This window comes from Delphinus delphis, chromosome 11, assembly GCF_949987515.2.
Source record: "Delphinus delphis chromosome 11, mDelDel1.2, whole genome shotgun sequence".
Classification (NCBI taxonomy): Eukaryota; Metazoa; Chordata; class Mammalia; order Artiodactyla; family Delphinidae; genus Delphinus; species Delphinus delphis.
The window spans coordinates 76,995,680-77,021,915 of record NC_082693.1 but is presented as its reverse complement, the minus strand read 5'-3'; the positions used below and the strand labels follow the sequence as shown (position 1 = coordinate 77,021,915).

The following is a 26,236-nucleotide window of genomic DNA, read 5'->3' as shown; positions in this document are numbered from 1 at the left end:
TATTTCACAAGTCTCTCCTCAGGATGCAATTAGGAAGTTTCTTTCCTTTTCAAAGATGCAGCACTTACAATTCCTAAGTTCTCCTAAGGGAAGATATGTGAACAATTAAAAAAAAAACAACCCCCAAATGTATTTTCTTTAGAGGACACAACGAAGATGACAAAGGAAAACAAGAGGCCCCGATTTATTTGTAAACCATCTTTCACTACATTTTTAAAAAAGCTTTAGTTAGTGTTGCTCTTTTGAGAAAGAATTTTAAAATTTAACTTACAAAATCCATTTAAAAATTCTTTATCTGGATATAATGCCAACTGTACAAGGTGGCACTACACAGTTTTTGAACATTACAGGGATTTTCAGCAGTTTATAAACTCTGTAAATCTCAAGATAGGCTTCTTTTGGAGTCCGATATTCCTGGTAACAATGCAACACAATCATCAGGTTTAGTTATAGATTAGTTATATGTCAAAATAAAGCAGAATTAAAATACTAAAGTTTGTCTGACTTGTAAAATAATATGGGTGAGCAAAAAGGATCCAGCTACAACCAGTACCATTGGTGGTGGAGTAGAGAGATAACAAGCGAACAAGTCCCACAGTTTAGAGTAGGTCATGTCAGATGCAATTTAAAAAATCAGATAACATTTATTAATCACTCACTCTCTCCCAGGTATTGGACTGGCAAATATTTAATCCTTTAGTGATCAGCATTATGGTTATCTCATTTTATGAACGCAGAAACAATGACTTGCTCAAGTCCACATTAGCAGTCAGGTGAGAGTCAAACCTAGAAAGTCTGACTCCAGGAGGCCCACTGTTTCTTTTTGCTGCCTGTACTTTGGCCAAAATATAATCCAGGATTTAACAAGCTTTTAAAAAGCATAAAGAAATAGGGAAATCACTGAGACATCTTGATGAGTAAACAAAAAAATAAGTTAAAAGGGAAATTAAGAAATATGACCATAATTCTTTCTCCAAACCCTTCTTAAAGAGTAACAGCTATTACCATTTTGGGTTAACCATTATACAACAAGCCCTGTTGTAGGTATTTTGTTTGTTTTCTCATTCAATCTAACACCTTGTAGGGCAGGTATGGTAACTCCTTTTTACAGATTAGGTAAGTTCAAAGAACAAGTCACTCAAGGTCAAATGACCAGTCAGTGTCAGGGCTAAAATATAAACCCATGTCTGCTCAATTCCAAAGTCGCTGCTTTTTCATCATTAAGAATCTCCCAAATTGTTCTTTGAAAATAACTTTATTTCCATCATAGAGTAAAGCATGGTCGTGGTATTGAATTTGGAAGTAAATGGAATTACCTACAGTGCAACCACACTAAAGAGTAGCTATTGGTATATTAGTATTTTCTCATGGGCTTTTTCTAAACACAGAGTTACTAAATATATATTTATGTATCCTGATTGTTTCACTGGTTTCTCCAAGTTTTTACAAAATCTTCATAAGCAAGTTGTAGCTGGTATACAATGGTTCACCATGTTGGACTTACTGTGATTCATGCAGCTATTCCTCTACTGCTGCACATTTAGGCTGTGTTCCATTTTTCACTATCATAAGCAAAACTAATAAGCAACCTGGTATATAAAGCTTTAATATATTTGAAATCATTTCCTTAAGAAAGATTTACAGAAGTGGAATTACTGATTTAAAGCATATAACATTTTTAAGGCACTTTAAATGTCAAACTGCATTCTGAAACAAACTTTAGGGAACTAAGGAAACCAGTAAGAAAACTATTGTAGCAGCCTCAGTAAGAATGATGGCAGCTGGGACTAGAATGGTGGGAAATGACATGAAAAAAAGTGAATGAGTTTAAAATGTATTTTGAAGGTGGAACCAACACAAAAATCTACTCATAGTTTATATGTGAAGGGTAAAAAGAGTTATGGATAAGAAGGATAGTGCCCAGGTTTCTAGCTTAATAAGTTGTATGATGCCATTTATTAAGATGGGTTAGAATGAGGTTAAAAGTAAATCAAGGCAAATTTCAAGTGACTGGAAAGAAAAACAGGAGAACTAGAGTTTTTATGTGGATCTGAAAATTTTAAAGATGTAAAAGTTTATGCGGTTCAAAACAAAATGAATCTTGAAAAATATGCTGTTAACTACACTTGCACTGATTTCCATGGTATCAAGTGAAGTTTAGAGGCTAGAAATAAAAAAATATCTAAGTGGAGTTTGCTAAATACTGAAAAGGAAGTTAAAGACATTTGGCTTGACTTTTTAAAAATACTACTGGAATCTTACAATGCATACAGTTAGTTTTTTAAGATGCTTTAACTTATGTTTTTTCATGTTATTTTTTTCTACTACTAACTCCAAAGGAGTTCATTAAATGAATGTACCATAAATCTCATTACCAATCTCAAATCACTGAACTTTTAACTTGTTTCGAAGATTTGCTGCTGTAGTAATATTATGAACGTATATCTTTGATTACTTCCTGAGATGAATCTGTGAGCTTAAAATTGCTGGCGTAAAGGGTACATACCTTTGTGAAGAATGGTATTCACAGCTGAAGTGAAGCATACTAGTAAGGCTGAAAATTTTTATCACATTTATTGGCCATTTCTGGTTTTTGTGAACTGGCAATTCACACACCTGACCTATCTTCAATAGGTTTCACATACCTTAGTGCTCTTTATATAGAAAGAATTCAAGCCCTTTGTTTATAAATCACTGCAATTTTTTCCCTGAGCTTATTTACATTTAAAGTATACAGCATTTGGGGCTTCTCTGGTGGGGCAGTGGTTAAGAATCCATCTGCCAATGCAGGGGACCCGGGTTTGAGCCCTGGTCCGGGAAGATCCCACATGCTGCGGAGCAACAAAGCCCATGCACCACAACTACTGAGCCTGTGCTCTACAGCCCGCGAGCCACAACTACTGAGCCCATGTCCTGCAACTACTGAAGCCCACGTGCCTACAGCCCGTGCTCAGCAGCAAGAGAAGCCACTACAATGAGAAATGAGACGCCTGCGCACCGCAACGAAGAGTAGCCCCCCCTTACCACAACTAGAGAAAGCCTGCACGCAGCACTGAAGACCCAATGCAGCCATAAATAAATAAATAAATAAGTAAATAAACAAACAAACAAAAGAAAACAAAAAAAGAATCCATCTGCCAATGCAGGGAACACTGGTTCGAGCCCTGGTCTGGGAAGATCCCACGTGCCACGGAGCAACAAAGCCCATGCGCCACAACTACTGAGCCTGTGCTCTAGAGCCCACGAGCCACAATTACTGAGCCTGCAAGCCTAGAGCCCGTGCTCCACAACAGGAGAAGCCACCACAGTGAGAAGCCTGTGCACCGCAACAAAGAGTAGCCCCCGCTCGCTGCAACTAGAGAAAGCCCACGTGCAGCAACGAAGACCCAATGCAGCCAAAAATAAATAAATAAAATTAAAAAAAATATATATATACAGCATTTAAAGTTTAGAAGTTTAATTCTTATGTAGTCAAATATATCCTTTTATGTGGTTTTTAATATATGAAAAAATTCTTGTTCCATATAAGAATTTTGGAGATTTTCCAAGGAAAGGTGCTGATCTTGTAGGTTTTTTACCCATGTTTGTTGAAACAAATGGCTAGTAAATAAAATCACTCATATATTGGGTTCCTACTAAATTCATTTATCTTCAAACTCTAATTTAATATAAGAAATGCCTATAGTAAGAATTTAAAGTATTTCAATATCAGAACATAAGGATCTCCTCTATTCATTCATTGATTCATTTATTTATGGCTGCACTGCACAGCATGTGGTATCTTGGTTCCCTGACTGGGGATGGAACCTGTGCCCCCTGCAGTGGAAGCGCAGAGTGCTAACCACTGGACCGCCAGGGAATTCCCACTCTTCATCCAATCTTCACAGTGCTGTCCCTCTTTAAAGGCAGTTTCAAAAACATCAGTAAGGCTATTATGGTAATGGTATCCAGCAAACAACAAAAGAAACAGGTGCACCATTTATATTCAGAAAGCACAGGCACAATCCAAATGCATCTATCTTTTCAGCCCTTCCCATCCATGAATGGATTACCTTCAATGCAGGCAGGCTGAAGCCATCTGTAAGGTTATGTGCTTCTTCTTCTGAAATCTGCTCTTCACTAAGTCCAAGGCCCAGCTCCTTAAAAGGCACCACACAGATGTAGTTGGTTACATTGTCACTCTCAGAGTTCAGGGGGTAGGTTAAATTAGGTTAAGGCAATCAACAAAGCCTTTTCATTAAAGCATAAAGAGTACAATAAAACTGTCCAAAATTACCTTTACTTATCTTTGTTCTGAACTTTGAGGAGATTTACATCAGTTTTTTAAAAAAGAAACTAATCTTAAAATCTAATATATTAATATACCTCAAATCTTACAGGATACTTGAGAATAAAATGTCTTTATAGCTGGAGAATTAAAAGTTCAACTCTTCACAAGCGCTAAAGTGCTAATTTAGTTATTTTTCGCATCTACCTTTTGAAACTGTATTATGTACTTTATTGTATCGTGGCTCAGGCCCTTACCACTCTACAGCAAATACTTCCTCTTTTCCTCCAAGTCTGCACACTGCAGGACATCATTACCTGACCGTTACCTGAAAACATGAACTACTGATGTAAGTAACACTAAGCCTGTTCCATCAAGGTTGCTGACATAGACTGCTGCTGTTTCTGCCTTCCTCTTCCTCATGCGCATCTATCAACATTATTATGTGACTTCCTCCTCTTTCATTGTTTTTGTAAAGAATTATATCCATACAATTCTTGATATTTGAACTCTTCATGCATTTATAACATATCCCTATTTTGTCGTATTATAATAATCTTTTGATATAGTACTAGGCAGAATCTATAAATATTCTATTTGTGAGATTGTTTTTTATTTGGAACTGAGATTATAGTATCTGCATAAATAAAATGATGTACTGTAGCTTTCTATCTAAACTTTTCTATGGTCTGAAATAGTTTTTTGTTTTTTTTTTTGCGGTACGCGGGCCGCTCACTGTTGTGGCCTCTCCCGTTGCGAAGCACAGGCTCCGGACGCGCAGGCTCAGCGGCCATGGCTTACAGGACCAGACGCTCTGCGGCATGTGGGATCTTCCCGGACTGGGGTACAAACCCGTGTCCCCTGCATCGGCAGGCAGACTCTCAACAACTGTGCCACCAGGGAAGTCCCTGAAATAGTTTTTTTTTAAAACTACAAAATCATCTGGACGAGATAAAAATTTTTTCATTCACTTAGTTTTTGAATAAGTAATATATTCAAAGGATTAAAAATTTATAAGGTATTAAGGGGTATAGTAAAAACTGCTTCCTACCTCTATCCCTTAGCCACCTAGTTCACCTACCCAAAGGCAAAGGCAATCACTGTTACCAGTATCTGGTGTATACTTCAAGATATTTTATGGTTATGTACATACATAAAAGGAAATCCAAATATAAATGTGGGTGTATGTGGGGATATATATATATATGTGTATATACACATGCACACACTCTTATTTATCCCCTCATATATACAATCCCTTCTATGCACAAATGGAAGGGTAGTATAAATACTGCTCTGTGCACTTCGTTTTTTTTTTTTCATTTAACAACATAATTTGGAGATCATTCCACAATAGTGCATCAAGACCTTTTATCACTTTTTTACAGCTGCACATTTTCCATTGTTTACATATATAACCAGGTGCTTTCTTTTTTTAAATGGAATTCTTTTTATTAATCTCCAGTGTCTGAATTCTTTCTAGGTCAGTTTTAGAGATTTGTGTTTTGATATGAAATGATCCATTTCTCCCTACAGTTTCAAAGTTGTGGCCACAAAGTTACAAAACTATCCCCTTACAATAACTTTAATTTCTTGCTCTGTTCTCATTACTAATCTTGTATATTTCTATTCTTTTTACTTTGATCAGGCACACGAGGGTTTATATAACTTACTGGTCTTTCCAAAGAAATAGTTGGTGGATACTTTTTTAATTCCTTAAGGTTTCTTATATGGAGAATATGATCCGGCCCCTGCCTACTTCTGAATCTCATCTCATACTCTGACTCCCAACTTACTGTGCTGCAGTCTTCGAGTATGATGGTCCTTTTTCTGTACTCCAATCATACTAAATTCACTCCTGTCACAAGATCTTTATACTCGCTGGTCCATCTGACTGGAACTCCATCTCAATTCTAAGTTTAAATTGCAGGCCTTCCCCTATCATCCAATCAAAAACAGCAACCCACCAATCACTCTCTATCCTATTCCCCTGGGGTTTTCCCCCTTTATAGCAAATATCTGAAAATATTCTGTTCAGTTTTTATTAATTATATCATCCACTAGAAGGCAAACTCCATAAGAACAAGGATCTTTTCTATCTTGTTCGCTGCTAGGTTACCAGTATCTAGATAAGTGACTGGCCCACGGAATTCATACCATCTGCAATCTTTGTTAGGGCCCTCTCAGCCCACCTCACTCCCAATCCCTCACTAAACTATAGGCTCCCCGAGGCAGGGACCATGTCTATTATGTGGACCACTGTATATCTAGTGACTAGCAAACTGCTTGGCATAATATTCACTGAATGAATAACTACTTGCAGTTAACATTCCACACTGTCATATCTCTATTTCCTTCTATATCTTTTCTTCCTTCTACTTGCAATGCACACTTTTATCCTCAAGGTCAACTCCTACTCATTCCTTGAGGGTCAACTCAGGTGTCACTTCCCTGAAAGCCTTCTGTGTTTTCACAGAAGTCACAGGTCAAGGACATTGTCCTGCTATGCTGGAATGCACCCTGGGCACTTATACTGTATTATGAATATCTACTGACTACACTCAAAAATCTTTAAAAGTAGGTAGTACAGGTTTTTGTTCTGTCTTCCTAGCACACTGCAGGCAGGTATTTAGGTAGTAAACAAATTGAACAGACAAGTTCTTGACTAAAATGAAAGTGCTTTCTCCCAATTTCCAAAGAGGTAATACAGTACAGTATGTGTATGTATGTATGTGTGTGTGTGTGTGTGTATCTAGATATAGTAAATCTATACATATATAGAAAAGGTTTAAAGTCTTAAGTCCTACAGTCAAGACACAATTTCACCTCTTACTGTGTGACACTGGGTAAATCCCATATAAAGTAGAGATTTTATTTAGTTTTCTCATAAAGTGGAGATAAGAAAATCTACATGGAAAGGTCTGTATAAGGATATAATGATAGAACATAAAGCACTCTGTAAACTTTTAAGCATTATATTTATCAATGTTACAGTACTCAGCATCCTGAAGGTACAAAATAGTTTTTGCATCCCATTTACTCATAACTTACTTAACAAAATTTTAACTAAAATAAAGATCTTATACACTTTTATTTTCTAACAGACCTAATTTCCTGACTTAGTAAATTTAAGAGACAGACTTATCGTCATGCAGTCTTTAAGTGCTTATTATATACCAGACACTGCCTAAGCACTTTATATGCATCAATTCATTTGGTCTAACAAAAGCAGTCAGGAAGATTTTGTTATTATTGTCAGTTTACCAATAAATAAAGCAAGGTACAGAGAGTGAAGAAACTTGCTTATGGTCACCTACACAGTAACTGATTCAGCCAAAATTTAGACAGCCAATCTGACCCTAGAGCCTCTGTTTTTTGAAAGGGGAAGGATTTCCTGTTGCCAGTTTATTTCCATGTCATGATGCAAATTTGTCATGTTCAGTAATTTGAAAAAATGTCTGACCTAGAGAAGCCAGGTTCTTTTGACTTTATTCTTTGGACCAGTGAAGGGAGGGACTTCAAGTGTTTTCCTTGTTAAAAATGAGCCACATGAGAGCAGAACTTTCTTCCTGTCTATTATTGTCATTCCCCTAAGTTTTAAAATAAAAGTGATGATGGAAATCAGCTTCAAAATAGGCAATTTCAGTTTACAGTTAACTTTTATAGGATGCAGCTATGATATCTATATTCAGGACTCTGGAAACATTGCTTATTCTTACATATAGACAGAAAAGGATATTTTTTCAGCATATATAGGGTAGCTAGCCTTGCTGCTTGAAAGTTGGCTCTTACAGTTCTGTAGACAGCTTTCCGAAGACCGATGAGATGCTGACTGGGATGCTGTCCAGCTTTATTAAATGGGCAAGCAGCACTGACCCTGTCAAGCAAACTTGAAAAGTAAAATGTGATACAACTGTACAGGTGTCCTAAAGTTTTTGTTTTCTAAATCCACAATTCTATTAAACTTAGGAAAAAAAATTCCTTTTTCATGATTTTCATTAGAAAATGCTTATAAATATCCCAACTCAGGTCTCATAAATAGATATTTCCCTGACACATATATAGCCACCAGAAAAAAGACAAATGAAAAATTAAAATCTCAAAGAATAAAGGCTTCCTCTGATATGGGGAAACAACAAATTTTAATTGAAATATAGTAGCACTGTAGGAATATTTATGTAAGCAACTGTAACTTTTTGATATAGACACTCTATCTGCCAGAATATACTAAAGTGGTACTACTTTACATTAGTTTTCAAAACCTATGTCTACAGTAAGTATGAAAGCCTTAATTATAAACACTTTCACATTCTTAATATGCATTTACATACGTTCATCAATCGTATTTTTGGTCATTTGTACAGAACAATCAAATACTGTATAGAAATACATTCTGTACATTCATAAAAGTAGGGTAAAATGACTTACCCACCTGCAGCCACTGGCACTTACCTACTCAAAATGAAGTAGGGGACGCAGAAAGATAACAGGACCAGTGGCCAACAGGGGAATGCAAGTAGAAAGGCAAAGTAAGGGTTACTACGTAGTAGCATAGCTACTCTCAAAACTGTTCAAGAGGAGGCACATTTCATAAGTACTTTTCCAAAGATAAATGGGGAGTACCTATTTGCAACAACACCATGTAACATATTATGCTTTTATAAATGAAACTATGAGTGATTTCATATTACATAGTTTTCCAGACAGTAAGTTTTTCACCTAACTAGTAACCTCTCCTAATAGTAAAACAAAGTATTTGGAATTTATAAATTTCTTACACTATAACCACAAATTTGTAAAATAAGACATCTAACTCAAAACTTAAAAAAATGTTAAACCAAACTAAACATATTCAGGCATTAAAAATCTATAAAAAACAGGACAATGACGGATAGGCTTATTTTAAAACAAAGAAATGAGGCAAAGAAGGGTTAAATTATTTGCTAGAGAGGAAAAGTTGAGGAAGAATACAACAGCACTAATATTTTCAATATATGGACACTATTGTTTGTATTCCATTTTACTCAGTCTTAAAAATGAAAATATTTCTAAAAAATTATGATTCAAAATTTATTATTCCTCATAATTTTTTCAATCCATTTTCCAGTTAGATGGAGACAAGTGAAGTACAATTGTTCCAAAAATTTTTCTGTCTGTCTGCATTTGAATAGACAGAAGTCATAATCCAGAGGGAAATCATGCCTAACGGGCCCATTTTAGCTCTTCATGCCAATTCTAGACATATGGGTAAAAGTGGGACAATGACAAAAGGCACAGAATCCTCTATACAGGCCTAAGCATTAATTGGACACAGAGCCACTTTGCTTAACCTGTCAGTCCTCTTGTTGTGCAAGTCCAGAATGAAAAGGAGCTATATTACTTACTTAGTACGATTTTTAACTTTTAAAATTTGACACTCAGTATTTGCTACGCTCTATCAACAAAAGTGGACTTTAACTACAATGGAAGGACCAAAATTAACAGACACTAAGGACTGTTACATTTTGAATTAAGCAGAAAGAGAAGTTATAAAATCTCTCTCATGTCTCTGGAGTTTACAACACTGTTCCAGAACACAACAGAGTGAAGAATGAGAGGATTACTGGAGATTCTTCTACTTTCCTGTTTCATGATATTCCAAATACAGCTTTTATGTCAAGATTGTTTAGGTACTACTCTAGAGTGAGCAGAGTGGAGGATGCAATGACTACCCAAGGTTCTTCTGCCCCCCTCTTTTCATGACTTTCCAGATACAACTAATTAAGAGCAACAATTATTCTCTGCCATATACTTACTTTCTCCCACCTATAGGTTGCAGACGTTATATGAGTTATATAAATTATTAAATATATTATACTACAACTGTCATCTGTAAGTGCTTAGCTGGCAGCCTAGTGTACGGGAAATAAGCTTTAGAGGCAGATGGAATGAACTTTAACATTTGCTCTACCGCTTATAATTGTATGCCTTCAGTTGTATGCAAAATTGTCTGGCATAGAATATGGAACATAATTGGTGTTTTCCCTTTAATAATAGAATAAATAGTCTATCCATCTGGTAGCTTGATACACTTAGAGCTAGACTGTTGAATATTTAATTTCCCGTATTAAATATCAGTGAGAGTATCTGAGAGTATCAGTGCCAAAATATCTACTACTATTAACCTAAAGAATATTATTAATACATGGCAAGAGTTTTCCAAATGAATTCTTGTCAGATACATCTATCATGTAAACTGAGTAAAGAGAGCATCTGACGGTGAGTAAAGAGAACAAGTATTTATTGGGTAACTACTGCATGCGAGGATCAAGGCTCTCTATGTTATCTTATGTAATCACATGGTAACACACAGAAATAATCATGATTCTCAAAGCACTTTGGTTTCTCAAAGTAGGAAAAAGAATCATACCACTTATTAAATCTAATATATAATGTATTTATTCCTTCACTTAGCAGTTAACAGACTTTAATAAGTGCTAAAGAGAAACCTAGTTTTTTCTGTAAATGCAAAACAAAAATGAAAATAGGTAATAAACATTCTAATTTAACTATGTAGTAGAAAAGAATTATTTAAAAAATAAAATGAAAAATGAACTCACAGTGTAAATCCTCTGGAAATGACTTCAGTTTCTTGAATGAGACGTAAAGCTTTTCTCACGAGGTTAGTAAAACCTCGGCTATTTGTTGCTATATCTTCCAAATGGACATTGTATTTTTTTAGGGTTATTTGTAGTTTTGCTGTCCTCCATAATCTCAAAGCTCTTATGATCAGATAAACAAATAGAATCACTCCCCATAGCAGCCAGGAAGATACAATCCACCAAGTGGGAAGCATAATGAGCAAACTAATGAAGGCAAATAGCACTGAGACATCCCTAGAATAGAAAAGCCAAAAAAATGATATCCATCAGTCCAGAGAAAGATGAGTTACTTTAGTCAGCAATTCAGGTTTCCTAAAATAGATAAAATGCTAGCTTCTTTATAAAGTATGACTTTATAAAATATGACATTTTAAAAAGTAATATGAAACAGTTAAAAAATATCTAGCACCACTGTCTAGTTGCTAGACACCCACTGTCTAGAGCTAATCAGTTTAGGTAAAGGACATAAATAGGTATCTTCTGAAAAAACCTTTTTTTTTTTTTTAAGATATGTGCTCTTTAACCTAAAAACAAATTACAGATTTTAAAATCTGATTTTACAAATATAAAATTTAAAAAAACTTTAATTTTTACTAATTTTTAATACTAAAAATCTTTAATATTTGGAGATATCATGAGGTCTTTTCCCCTAAAATTAGACTTTAATTATCTGTGCAAAAACATATAATACCTCAAGAAAATATAAGCATTTTTCCAATTAGAAATAATATATACTTCATGAGTAATTGCTTTGAATAAAGTCATCTTATTTTATTTTATTTTATTTTTATTTATTTATTTATTTTTTGCAGTACGCGGGCCTCTCACTGTTGTGGCCTCTCCCGTTGCGGAGCACAGGCTCCGGACGCGCAGGCTCAGCGGCCATGGCTCACGGGCCCAGCCACTCCGCGGCATGTGGGATCTTCCCAGACCAGGGCACGAACTCGTGTCCCCTGCATCAGCAGGCAGACTCTCAACCACTGCGCCACCAGGGAAGCCCCATCTTATTTTATCATTAATTTTATTTTTTATTTTATCATTAATTTTAAATAACCATCACCGCAATTCTGGAAATATACATATTTATTGCTGACCGTAATATGGACAAGCTTTGTATTTTTACACTGCTTTAACTGAAGTCAAAATATATATGAAATTTTTAAAATTTAGGTCAATTACAAATCTACAGACTAACATACATCATTCAAGCAATGAAGGCTTAGATGAAAATGTGAAAATATAGAAAGAGGTAAATAGAGGGGAGCTGTATCTGAGGATATCTGAAAAACAACATCAACACTACTTGAAGACAGTTATATAGTCAAACTATAAAGAAAATGTAAGAATGCTTCTTAATAAATATTTGCCTGCCCTAATTTCCCTTGGAATCTTTTTTTTTTTTGTGGTACGCGGGCCTCTCACTGTTGTGGCCTCTCCCGTTGCGGAGCACAGGCTCCGGACGCACAGGCTCAGCAGCCATGGGTCACAGACCCAGCTGCTCCACGGCATGTGGGATCTTCCCGGACCGGGGCACGAACCCGTGTCCCCTGCATCGGCAGGCGGATTCTCAACCACTGCGCCACCAGGGAAGCCCCCCTTGGAATCTTTTACTGTTAGACAATATTGGTAATATCATAAAGCAAAATCTCATCATATACTTTTATGTAGTTATAGCAAAGTCTATAACATATTTATAGGGCTCAGAATTGCTTAATGACATTTGAGGTCAAAGAAAACTTGAATATAAAGTTATAAAATTCTTAAAACCTATGCTTCCTTCTAGCAGCTCCTTAAGTTCTTATATTTTTAAAGGATAAGATGCTTTACTTCATCATATCTGAGTGACTACATATTTGGAAAACACCATACTTTGCTATCTATTACAATATGAAGCATTTGTCAATGTGACAGGAAAGACATAAATTCAGAGCACTGAGGCCAATGAATGTAACTGCCCATATAACTTGAACAGTTCGAGCAATAATTTAGTTCACTTAATAAACTCATACTTTAATAGGAAGAGGATATTTATAGTTCTGTATATATAATCCCTTTTTACTATACATATATATTTCTTTTTAACAGATTATGGCCTGAGACTTCTGCATTAGACCCAAATACTTTAAGTGGCTGACAAGTTTTAAGATAGTTTGAATTGTCTATTGTCTATGATCTCTTCTCACCCAACAAAGCAGGAATCAACTGTTTACCTCCATGCCCCATGTCCTATCCTTGGTGCCTCTACAATGTAATTACTACATAATCTATTAATGGTAAAGAAACATAAAGCACTGGCTAGGCCTTCATGAGCACATGTGTATAGGTATATGGGTAAGAGAGATTTTTTTTTTTGGCATATGTTATACTTGCTTATTGGGTTGTTAAACACAGCACTAACTATACTGAGTTGAAAATATATAATAATCAAACTGGATATTTTTTCCACCTTCACTTGAAATAGTATTTACTTTAGAAAGGGACTTTTTTTTTTAACCTCTGGCATATCATTACATTAATTAAAATGCTAAAATGTTTATAATGCCTTTATAATGGAGAGCGTGATGATGGATTTCCTCTGGTAATACTCTGTATGTAAGCAACGGATAGATGTTTTCTGGACAGTACCAAATATTAGGGGTCGCCAGGGAGCAAAGTGTTGGAAGGTGTCCATTTTCCTGTTGTTGAGGTTGCCCTGCAGACAGGACACTGGGATCAAGTAGCTCAATCAGTTCCACATCCTCTTGTAACAGGACTTCCTGTTGCAGGATGGTATGTAGTGAGTCGAGTCGGAATCCAATATCCTTGACATTAAAAGACCGGAAGAGAGGTATTAATACATGCATAATTTTGTATTAAATATTAAGCTCCTACCATGCTAATAAAATTAGAGGTGTTTATTTTTAGTACAGATTCCAAGAAGAAGAAACAATAGTCAATCTATTTTCAGTATGATGGAGAGGGTTTTATTTTCATTATAAATGTGAAACAATAAAGACTGAGGTAGACATTATGGAGCCACATGTGAGTGAAATATATATTTTTAATAAACAGATGTGAAGTAATTACAGATTAATAAACCTGTTGAGTTAAGCCTAATTAATTAAATTGTTGGAAAACAACATGGAAAATATAATCCTGTAACAGAAGATGCTGTCCCTGGATGCTGTAACAATATAGCCAATATCTAAGAATTACATCAGCAGGATCAAGGCTTTCTAAAAATGGACATTTAGAATGTATTAAAAATACATCATTAAGGAATATAATACAAAATGACAAAACATGTGCATAGCACTTTATAGTTTACAAAATGCTTTCACATATACCAGCTTATTTATTCCTCCCTCTTTTCCTTCTACCCACCTATCAAGGAATACATACCAGGCAACATGCTTGACATCAAAAGCATAAAAAAATGAACAAGACATACAAGACTTTACTCTTAGAGAGTTCATAGTCTAACGCAGAGGACTGAAAAATAAGTGCAAAGAAGTGTGATGAGGTATAACTAGGTTATTATGAAAACGGCACAGAAGGAACAAAACCTGCAACAAAGAGAAAGTAAAAGAGGTGATGCCTAAACTGAATCTTAAAGGATGAACCAGATGAAAGAGTTGGAAGAATGGGATGAGACAGAATGAAAGGAAGTCTCTTCTAGTTTGGGGACCTGCAAGTCACCAATATTAGTTTTTGCAGCATGTACCTGGTGGAGGGGTGAGAGATGAGATAGCAATGTTAGAGCAATTCTCACAGTAACCCCGTGATGTACTTTATCATCCTCCTGTCCATTCTATGGAGGAGAAAACTGAAGCTCAAAGAGATTAAGTAACTTTCCAGGATTATGATTTCAAACCCTAAGTCTTTGGTAGTTGATTCTTCTTCCCTGAATATAGTCTTCTCTACCAGAAAATTTAGTTTTATGTTGTATTAAACTTAGGAATAGGGAGATACTATTGTATGATAAAAATAAAGAGAATTTCTAATGGACAAGACCCTTAGCAATGAAAGTAAAACCAGTTAGGTCTAGGGTTTGAGGGCAGTGGGTTTGCTCTTCTTAATCATTCCCACACCACAGATTCTAGCCCGAGCTAACCATGAGGACTTAAGCAGTGATCTATACACTACAGATCCATACACTATGCAGTGATCCATACGCTAAGAGCACATATCCTCTTGGTCATGGGCTATACATCACTTTTACAGAAGGAGAAGAATATTTTTAGTATTAGGACTATTTGGATATATTTCTTTTAATTATCTAAAAAAAAAAAATCTCAGTGGAATGTTGATCTTCCTCTTAGCCTATAAGGCTTTTTTACCATCTACTGATACACCCTGCACATACCTCTGCAGCACTTTTATGGTTCATATTTGAACTACTGCCTCCTCTCTCTTACAATCCTAACATTAGGAACTACTTAGTTTTTCGACATTCCACCCCACTTTCATAAAGAGAGAACAGCACAACTCACTTTATGTTACTGTTAGGGGTGAAGAGGGGGAAGTGGGCTGCAGGGTAGCAACAGCAGGTGGGCAATGGAAGGCAGGAGGGCAGGGGGTGGAGCATGGTAGCTTTTCCAGTAATCCTTAAAATAAACCTTCACATATTGGCCTTATAATTTGGTTTGGATTCCCCAATCAGACAGGACCATATTCAAATACAAGTACTAAAAATAAAACTTTTGCTACAAAAACTTGAAATCAGGCCTTTTATGAGACCTCTAAGTAATTGTATAGGGGTAAGTTTAAAGAAGCCTAATTAAATGAAGGCTAAGGCTGACAGAGGGGGGAGGCTGTTAATGCAGATTGGGAACTCTTCCTCTTCACAGACCCTCTTATGGGCATGCCGCTTAATCAGGAACTCACTTTCTTCAACACCACTCCTTGGCATCAGACCTGTTGCAGAACTGGGATAAAGCCTCCCCAAAACCAGTGTGATTCGAGGCAGTATTAATAGTATGGGTGCTCTGTGCTGGGGGGGAGGTGTGCTACGTGAACTTTGGCTCGCCCCCAACAAGTATCAAGACTTAGTGCCTGGGTTTATATTTTGGTCCCACAACTTAAGCAAGTTAATATAACCTTTCTGTTCCAGTTTCCTCATCTGCAAAGTGAGGATAATAACAGTATCCACTTCACAGGGTTGTTGCAAGGATTAAATAAGTAAGTATTTATAAACTACTAAGAATATCTGGCGCACAGTAAGCGCTATGTAAGTGTTAGCTGTTAGTGTTGTTAGTACATATGAAATAATTAAAAATACAATAAAGAAAAGCTCACAGAATACAAAAACTTACAGAACATAGCACAGATAATTATTATAAGGTGGCTGCAGAAAATAAGAGATCCAACAGACTGAAGTTTCTAGGAAAGGCCTTGAGGAAGAGCTAGTACTGCTTATTGGAAAGATTCCAAAAATAGAAAAATGGAACAAATTTCACAGTATAATAGTACAAATATAGACATAGAGAATAGGCAAGGAATAAAGGAAAAGGAAGAGTGTATTGGGCTGATGAAAATATTGGGGGATAAAGCTGGAAAGGTAGATTAGGGCCAAATTACGCAGACTCTTTCATGCCAGCCAAAGTGATGAATTGGACTTGATTTGATAGGTAGTAGGGATCTTTTTAGAATTTAAACAGAGAAATAGCATGAGAAGATAACTTAGGAAGAATTCCGCTTGGATGGAATGAAAAGACTATGAGAAGCACAGCTAAAGAATAAAGAGATTTCTATTTTGGCCCCTAGGGATGGAGAAGAGAACTTATTCATGTGTCAATATACTTCAATGATCTTACACGCTTTTTAATATATAGTGCTATTTAATAAAGCTGATGAGGATCAAGTGAAATAATGTATGATAGCACTTTATAGGCTAAAAAGCACTTAAAAAGTGCCAATACCACTAACATCATACTTGCTATAAAGGAATTTTTTTTTTAACCTTTAAGAAGAAAAGTATTACGTTAATGAAAATGAACAATGGTAAAATGTTCAGATATCATGGAGCAATTGCCAGTATCTTTATAAAAGGAAGAGACTGGTTCAATGTCTGTATAGATAACAAATTTTAAAATATTTCATAATCAAGGGGAAAAGTCAAGCAATCTCATGCCAGATGCTAACTGGTCAATTCCTTGTTCCATTACTAGTAAACTATTTCTCAGGAATGTACTTCCTACAATTCTGCATAATATAGGCACAAAAGGGATGCATTCAGAAGCTGGTACTTTACAGTGAAATATGACATGAAGCATGTGGCCAGTGATAAAGAACCAAGAATGAAAAGATCAGGACTATGCAGACTATGATTAAACCACAGAAAAATGTATATGGATCCGTATACCTTACCACAGTCCTAGTATCACTGAAGAATAAGGATGGCTCCACCTGGCTAGAGATGATGTCTACGTAGATGACAAGACACTTCATTGACCTTTTCAACGCACCTATGAAGACGAAACCCTGAACAGAGAACTTGCCCATATAGATTGCTAAAAAAGTAATTTTAGTCAGTCAAAACATAGTAATACTCAAGTTAGAAAGGTGGTACATTATAATGAAAAGAACCTGGGATTTGAAACCAGGAGACCCGAGTTCAAATTCTGATTCACTTTCTAGCTGAACATTCTTCAACAATTCACTTAATAAGTATTCTTAACCAAACTGAAATGTCTGAACCTCAGGCTTCCAAATGGTAGAACACACTAAACCTTATATAGCATTTGGATTAACAAATCAAAATGTGAAAGCACTTTGTAAACATCCTTTGACAAATGATAGTTTACAAGAATGATAATTATCATCTTAAGGTCACAGGGCAGCAGAAGATTCTGAAATCTGCTTACTTGTGAGAGTCATAAGAATTTTAAAACTTTAATTTTTTTTAGCTATATTACCTAAACTTCATATTGTTAAGATGTACTCCCTCTTGGGGCTCAGAGATCAAGCTAGTCTTTGGGAAATTCTGTGATTTATCAGTCCCGGAAGACTAACTTTTATATATGAAGTCAGAGAATGGTAGATTAATGATAAATAAATTAGGGAGGAACCACTCTTGATTTTGCCCAAACTTTGTAAACATAGGCTGTGGAATAGAGACAGTCAGGTTCCTAATAAAAAGGGGGAGGATCCCACTAATAGATCTATTCCCTTCCTCACGGAGAGGAATACCTGTCAATGGAGGAAGACGGCAGCAGGAAATGAGTAATCTAACAAATAGGGCTTCAATAATTACCAGAATATACTATTCTCAGTGGCTAATAACCTCTTAGAAGATAATACTAATGAGTCCAAATGCAAAGATCTCCAGTTACTGAAGAACTTCCTTTCCTTTTTTTTTTCCCCTTAGGTGATACAAACAAACTTTAACACTTCATGAAGCAGATCAGTCTCCTTTTGAAGAACAGCCCAGAATTTCTAATCAAAATCAATCACTGCCCAAATCAGTAGCAAAACAAATTCGGATTCATCAATTTTCTCACTAATAAACCGGAGTCCTGAAAAGTGACAAAAAAGAAGTGAACACTCACCAACTTGTGAAGTAAGTCATCATTCTTACTGCACTGAACCAAAATCCAGCTTTTGATGGTTTCAGCCACTTTTAACAGGATGCCTCGCTGAAGGAGATGAATGACATTGTAAAGGATTATTAAACCACACCTCAATAGCAGAAAAACTTCAAATAACTTACCTCTAATTAATCATAATTTTTATCAGAAAAAGAAAAAAGTCATCTAGGTTATATTATATGCTTTGCCAGCGTGTTGCAGCCTCCTTATTAGATCCCCAATTTACTCACACATCAGAATCACCTGGAGGATTCAGTCAGAAACATACTCCTGGGCCCCCCAACTAAAGATTCAGATTCAGTGAGTTTGGAATGAGACCTATAAACCTACGTATCTTGGGTACACTATATACTACCTATGTCCACATGACGGTGGTATTGGGTATGTATTTCAAAATGAAAACCAAGTACTCCAAGTTCTCAAATATTAAGAGCATTTCATTCTATAATACTAAGGCAGAAAGATATTTTAATCAATTTTAGAAAAACTGTCTCATATTGAAATAAAAGTTATATTATTGAATCAATCAAAAATTCAATTTACCTTAATAGCCCATTTCCTGAGCAGGCCAGTAAATGGAGTTTACTTTCATTGAGTGACTATTATATTCCAGGTACTGAAAAAGGGTCATGGGAACAAAGATGAATATACATAACTGCTGTTTTCAAGAACTTAGAAGAGACAGTACAAATAATTACAAACCAATGTAAAATCTGAAAAAGTGTGGGAAAAAGGAGGTCAAGAGGAGCTGACACTGGAGCTAAGCCCTAATAGATGAATAGGAATTTAATAACAACGGAGGGAAGAACACTCCAGGCAAGGGGAAAGGATGAATAAAGGAGAGAGCCATGGAAGTACATACCATTGGGGATGGTGGCATAGTTTGGGACAGTTAAGACCCAAGGGAAAATCAGCACTTTAGAAAAATAACTGGCAACAGTGCAGAGGCTGTACTAGCAGGGAATGAGCTCTGCCAAGAAGCATGATTAGAAGGATATACAACAGCCCAGCTAAATAATGATAAAGCCTTGAACTAGGGTAGCAAAAATGGTAATAAGTAAGGATTGGCTTTTAGAGACAAAGAAGTTGAGTCACTTAATGACCAAATCAATGTGGGAGTGATGGGAAATTGCAAGATAATTGAGAGGGTGGTAATTTGGGAATACAGAAAGAATATTTTGTTTCAGGAATGCTGAGAAAAAAAAGTTGTTTTAGACATGTTGAATCTGAGTTGCCTGGAGCACAGGCAAATGGAAATGTCTAACAGGTATCTGGAACTCAGTGAAAATGGAGAATAAACAAAAGTGGCCAATGAGGGTAAGAAAGTAGATGAGATAGCTCAGAGAAAACAGATCAAGCAAAGAGGACTGATGCTGAAACTTTGTGGGAGGAATGTTTAAGAATAATCACAGGAACAGAAACCAGAAAAATATACAGAGAATGAATATTCATGAAAAGAATACCAGTACAGACTACTCAATAAGTACTTTAACAATCACATTAAAAAAAAAAGTTTAAAAAGGGTGATTAATGCTAATAACTGTTTCATCATGAACTCATACAGAAAATTTGCTTTCCAAAGAAAATAACTGCTATTTCATAGCTTGAACAGAATTTGGGGGGCAATTCTAAAAATATATCCCCTAAGAAGGAATAACAAATCTTTCTAAAATTTAGCTGCTTCATATCTAGAAAAACTCCATTCTAGAAAGATATAGCTTGTACAGTTGAAATGTGTAATATGAAGACTGAATGAATTTTCTAGACGTGGTAATTTTGAAAAACACCCTCTGGCTATGCTTTTTACTGTTCCTCTGTTTCTAAGAGGATGAAATTTTAAACTCTCATTTATTTATAAATTAATAACAACATTTCTATATGTAAAAATACCTGTCATAAATGAAAATTAAATACTTACAAAACCCAAGTTTACACACACACACTCACACACACAAGAGGTCAATGTCCATTTCCTGCCCTAGCACTATCCCTTGGCCCATTCTTTGTCTTTTGTTGCCAAGTAATCTCAAATTCAAATTTTAGTCTGTAAATAATCTTTTATTTTTATTATTTTTAAAAAATATTTATTTATTTGGCCATGCCGGGTCTTAGTTGCGGCACTCAGGATCCCCACTGTGGCATGCAGGATCTTCAGTTGCGGCATGCAAACTCTTAGTTGCAGCATGTGATATCTAGTTCCCCAACCAGGGATTGAACCCAGGCCCCCTGCATTGGGAGCGCGAAGTCTTAGCCACTGGACCACCAGGGAAGTCCCAATAATCTTTTAGATATATCTTTAGGTTTTGCTTTCAAAACTTTTCCCAGGAACATTCATATTTGAAAGGAGCAAGGAGAAGAAAGCGTTTAAGTACAGAGGACTCTTGCTCCCCTAACTCCCACCTTGTGAGTGTTAGTGGGAAAAAAACCCACATTTCTTTGGTGTTTACTCTGCTGTTGCAATTGGGCCCAGCTTGTTTACCTCACATTTTAGAGTTTTTCTAAGATGTACAGAAGGAAAGATCTTTTCCTTTCTATCACACAGAGTAAATGACTAATTGAAAACTTTAAAATCCTTCTCCCAAAAGGAACTTGAATTATAATAAAACACTGATTAAACTAGAATGCTTGAGAAATGAGGTAATCTGGTTATAGTTTTTTCTGTTAAATTAGAATTCCTTTTGTTAAAACTGAAATATACTGGAATTTTTCTTATTTTAATAAATACAGCTAATAAAACATGAATCAATCTAGTAAATGTATTTTATAGAACATAATTATTGGTGGCTTCTTCTAGTATCTCAGCCTCACAATGATGTACATCAACTATGAAATATTTACTGTATAAAAGTAAATGATACCGCAGATATAAAGGGCATCAGAAATTGTAAATACACCCACTCCATCATATATCCTTGAAACTGTTTATTAAGTATTAATTTGCTTTCTTATAATTTGCATTCTCTTTAAAAATTTTTTTTTGTTTTTTCTACACTTGCTATCCCACTATTTTTTCTTTTTTTTAAAATTAGTTATCTATTTTATACATATTAGTGTATATATGTCAATCCCAATCTCTCTCAAAGAAAAAAATTGTAGTTACTATAGGAATCCTATAGTTGGGTTCTCATTAAGGTTTTAGTTTATTTTTCTGGTTCCTTCCAGATAACTTCAATGTTTAAATATGTAATATATTTTAATCTTCAATCATATTAATTTTAATTCATTATACAAACTACCCCATGAGATAGTCCAAAACAGCAAGGATTCATGTTTATCTAAACAGACACATACTACTGATGAAATAAAAATTAAAGTCTTACCAGTGCAAGGGAGAACATGAAGGTGCCAACAAGGTGTTTTTTTGTTTTTTGCAAGCATAAGGGTAAAGGCAGTTTAAATAGTCAGTAAAGAACAAAAGATTGAGTCAAAGAGAATGAGTATGCCTTCTTACTTTTGGCAGGGCTCTTGCAGGAGGCTTTTGTTGTCCCTCTGTCACTGTGCATTTTTCTGGTTTTGGTGACAGAGAAGAACATACTTCGAAGTCTGTGTGTCCCAGATCCTGTAAGTACTGGTAAAGTGGAGAATTCTGAAAGAGATATAAAGTAAATTTCAAGATCATTACTACAGTTGACCCTTTAACAATAAGGGTTTGAACTGTGGGGTTCCACTTTGATGAAGATTTTTAAAAATAAATACATATTATAGCACTACACAATGGAGGGTTGGTTGAAGACCAGGAAGAGGAACTGAGAACAGAGAGGGCTGACTGTGAAGTTATACGCGGGTGGGTGCCTCTAACTCCCCTGTTTCAAAGGTCAACTGTATTTCAGAAGTTTTAGAGGGCAAATTCAACATTATGACAGTATGCCCAAATTCTTTAAGGCTTCTTCTATAAAGAACTGAATTGTCTGTCACAATGCCACGTAACATTAAAAAAAAAAAATCAACAAACAATTCAACAGAGTAACCCAAAAAAGGAAAAACTAAATAAAACACAGACTTTTTCTTTTGAGTGAGTACCAGCAAGAAAAAATGAATTCAGGAATATAAGTAGATTTGTTAAGCAATTTCTTTGTCCAAATTTTTGTAGTATTAGAATAGATTGCTTCATAATAGCTAATCCTGGCTAAAGATAGCTCCGAAAAGGACCTACAGTTAAAAATAGTTATTACTTGAAGCCAAGAAGAATTAATCAATGATCATACTATATCAAATATAAATTTATCATACCATCATATTGATTAATTCATTCAGGCACAAATGAGTATTATGTATCATATGCCAGCACTGTAAACAAACTTAAAACTCCAAGAAAGTTACCTAAAATATGGCTATATAAAGCATATAGCAAATAAGAGAGGTAGGTTTGTGCAGGTTAAGAACACAAACTCTGGAGTCAGACTGCGGATTCAAATCCCAATTCTGCCTCTTACTAGCTTGGTAACCCATGGCAAATTATAATCCTTCTCTGCTTTGGCTGTCTCATCTAAAAACAGGAATAATAACTAATACCTAACACATAGGGTTCTTACGAGGACTAAATAAATATAAAGCATTTAGAACAGTCCTTGGCACATAGTAAGCATTCAATTTATACCTCAACTTTATAAGAGCTATGTGGAAAGAGCACAGGTTTTGGAACAGACCAAAAAAAAAAAAAAAAGAACATCAAACAGAAACATCATCATCACTATTGAATGAAAATCCATGGGACAACTCTTTCTAGATAAGTGGCAAGTTTTAATTTTAACTTTTAGCCTTTTCTAAAGCACAAAGTTGGTAAATGTTTAAAATAAACCTTGATTCCATTCAACAAGATTTTTAATACTTAAAAAAGACATTATGTCAGATATTAGAGATACAATAACAACAGCCACTCAGATGACATAGTGCTATGTGGCAACACCTCAACTAAGCATTTTACATGCATCGTCTCAGTTAAGGTTTACAACAAACTAAATTACCATCATCATTACTACTGTTATTCCCATTTCATAGATGAGGAAAGATTCACTCAGCTAGAGAAAGCTGGATAGGTCTGACTCCAAAGCCAGTGCTCTGAAATATTGTGCTATATTACCTAAAATTACAAATACTCCCTCCTGTGTTTAGAGAGGAAGACACCAAAGAAGCTTACTTATAGTTTAGTACAGAGACAGGAAGCAAATTAATAATTACAGGAATGTACTGGTTGCTATGGAAACAGAGGAGAGGTAGCTAAATTAGACCAACACTTTTAGGGAATATATCTTTGAGTATGGAAAAATGAGGAAGAGTGGGAATTTGCTGGACTGGTAGCAATTCACTGGCTATTAATTTGAGGGAACAGGAAGATGAGTCAGATGCCTTCCTTTTAAGCTATGTTTAATTTCTCTTTTGAGAAAAATATGCAAAAATTTTAAAAATAAGCAGGAAGAATTTACTGTCTTATCCCTGTTATCAGACTTAAAATCTCTGGTGGCACAAATGGTTAATTTTTTCATCACCCATAATGTATCTTCAAATATTGCCTTGAGTTACCCAATCTGTATTTTCAAACTGAACTGTGAACCCCACCCTGGTCTGCCCCCAGAGTGGCAAAAGAACAAGAACGCTAGCTCTTTGGGCTGACCTTTGGAAAAGGTTACATACTTTAGAAAAAAACCCAAAACTTGTTTTTAAGGCAGTAGAACCCTTTCTTCAAATGAACTCCCATGGGGAAGAACAATAAATAAGATGGATCAAAGTGGAGTTACTCTAATTCAAGGGTCATCAAACTTCTTCTGTAAAAGGCCAGATAGTAAATATTTTAGGCTTTGCAGGCCATATGGTCTCTGTTGCAACTCATCAAGTCCGTTGCAGTAGTGTGAAAGCAGCCACGGACAATATATAGACCAATGAATGTGGTTATGTTCCAGTAAAACCTTATTTATGGAAATACCAAACTTTATAATTTTCATGCATCACAAAATATCATTCTTTTGATATTTTCCCCAACCATTAAAAAAACGTAAAACGGGTTTCCCTGGTGGCGCAGTGGCTGAGAGTCCGCCTGCCAATGCAGGGGACACGGGTTCGGGACACGGGTTCGTGCCCCGGTCCGGGAAGATCCCACATGCCGCGGAGTGGCTGGGCCCCGTGAGCCATGGCCGCTGAGCCTGCGCGTCCGGAGCCTGTGCTCCGCAACGGGAGAGGCCACAACAGTGAGAGGCCCACGTATCGCCAAAAAAAAAAAAACACAAAAAACAAAAAACAACGTAAAACACCATTCTTTATTCACCAGCCATATAAAAAGGCACAGAGGGAATACAAATTGGCCCAACAGCCTTAGTTTGTTGACTCCCAACTCATAAGATCATGAGGTACACTCTTGCCTGCTAATTGTTCTCTGGGAGGAGGCCTGGGGTCTGGGGATGGGGCCAAACCTCTTTTTTTCTTTTTTTTTTTTTTTGTGGTACGCAGGCCTCTCACTGTTGTGGCCTCTTCAGTTGCGGAGCACAGGCTCCGGACGCGCAGGCTCAGCGGCCATGGCTCACGGGCCCAGCCGCTCCGCCGCATGTGGGATCTTCCCGGACCGGGGCATGAACCCGTTTCCCCTGCATCGGCAGGCGGACTCTCAACCACTGCGCCACCAGAAGCCCCCAAACCTCTTTTTATTCAAACTGTAATGTCCTTCTTTACAGCACACTTAGCTGATGCTAAGTCAGCACTGACCACAATATCCCTTCATTTTCCAGCTTATGTCACAGCTCACAAAATAACAAAATGGAGTATCTGTAACACAGATTTTTGAGAAGTGATTACACAGAAGAGATACAATGAATACTTTGTTCTCCCTTTTTGTTTACACATTAAGAGCATACACAGTTTGGATCACCATAGTCTGGAACACTTGCTATTTCATATTTCACAAAACAGCAGCATTAATTGTTTACCTTGTGTACTACTGATAATGTCCAACAGTGTCTTTTTTTAAAAAATATTTATTTATTTATTTATTTATTTATGGCTGTGTTGGGTCTTCGTTGCTGTGCACAGGTTTTCTCTAGTTGCGGTGAGCGGGAGCTACTCTGTTGTGATGCGCGGGCTTCTCATTGCCGTGGCTTCTTTTGTTGCAAAGCACGGGCTCTAGGCGCACAGGCTTCAGTAGTTGTGGCACGTTGGCTCAGTAGTTGTGGCTCATGGGCTCTAGAGCACAGGCTCAGTAGTTGTGGCGCACGGGCTTAGTTGCTTCACGGCATGTGGGATCTTCCCAGGCCAGGGCTTGAACCTGTGTCCCCTGTACTGGCAGGTGGATTCTTAACCGATGCGCCACCAGGGAAGCCCCAACAGTGTCTTTTGATAGTAATTCTACCAGTAACTTATTCTGACTTTTCTCCAAAAAAAACTTCTCAATAACTTTTTGGCTGGTTCATAAGCTTCTGGTCAAAGGTGTGACATACATACCCATTTGTGCTACGCAACTATGAATGATGCCTTAGTAGTTCTGGTTCCTTCCTCATCTTTAGTGATAGAATTCATCACTTTCAGCCTAGAAAGCACTGTTTTACAGTTCTGGAAAATTCTGGCTTGCCAAGGCCATCATTGTACTTTGTTTCATGACTTTATGTAACTAAGTTTTTGGCAAAATTTCAGAGTAGACCACCTCTGGAGACAAGGGATGAAGGTACTGCAGGTCCAATAAAAGGTTAATTCCAGTCATCATCGTATTTCATGTCTGCACTCTTCTCTTTTTGGCTGTTAATGCAAATCATATCACTTTCTAACACATATAAACTCAG

At 36.3% G+C, this 26,236-nt stretch overlaps 1 protein-coding gene across 10 annotated transcripts in view; it reads right to left on the bottom strand.

The window, feature by feature from the left end:
- Positions 1-26,236, bottom strand: part of VEZT (vezatin, adherens junctions transmembrane protein) — a 104,142-nt gene that overhangs the window by 47,600 nt on the left and 30,306 nt on the right. For 4 of the 10 annotated variants that reach the window (XM_060025401.1, XM_060025394.1, XM_060025399.1 and 1 more), the window contains exons 2-7: positions 21,928-22,062; positions 18,438-18,524; positions 13,534-13,709; positions 10,867-11,142; positions 8,007-8,156; positions 4,053-4,200 (exon numbers count right to left, since the gene is read on the bottom strand). In XM_060025401.1, the coding sequence (XP_059881384.1) occupies positions 4,053-4,200; positions 8,007-8,156; positions 10,867-11,142; positions 13,534-13,709; positions 18,438-18,524; positions 21,928-22,062 (972 nt within the window). Of the gene's footprint in view, positions 1-4,052; positions 4,201-8,006; positions 8,157-10,866; positions 11,143-13,533; positions 13,710-17,256; positions 17,371-18,437; positions 18,525-19,019; positions 19,044-21,927; positions 22,063-26,236 lie in introns of those variants that run through there. The other 6 variants (XM_060025403.1, XM_060025397.1, XM_060025396.1 and 3 more) reach the window with 6 other exon arrangements.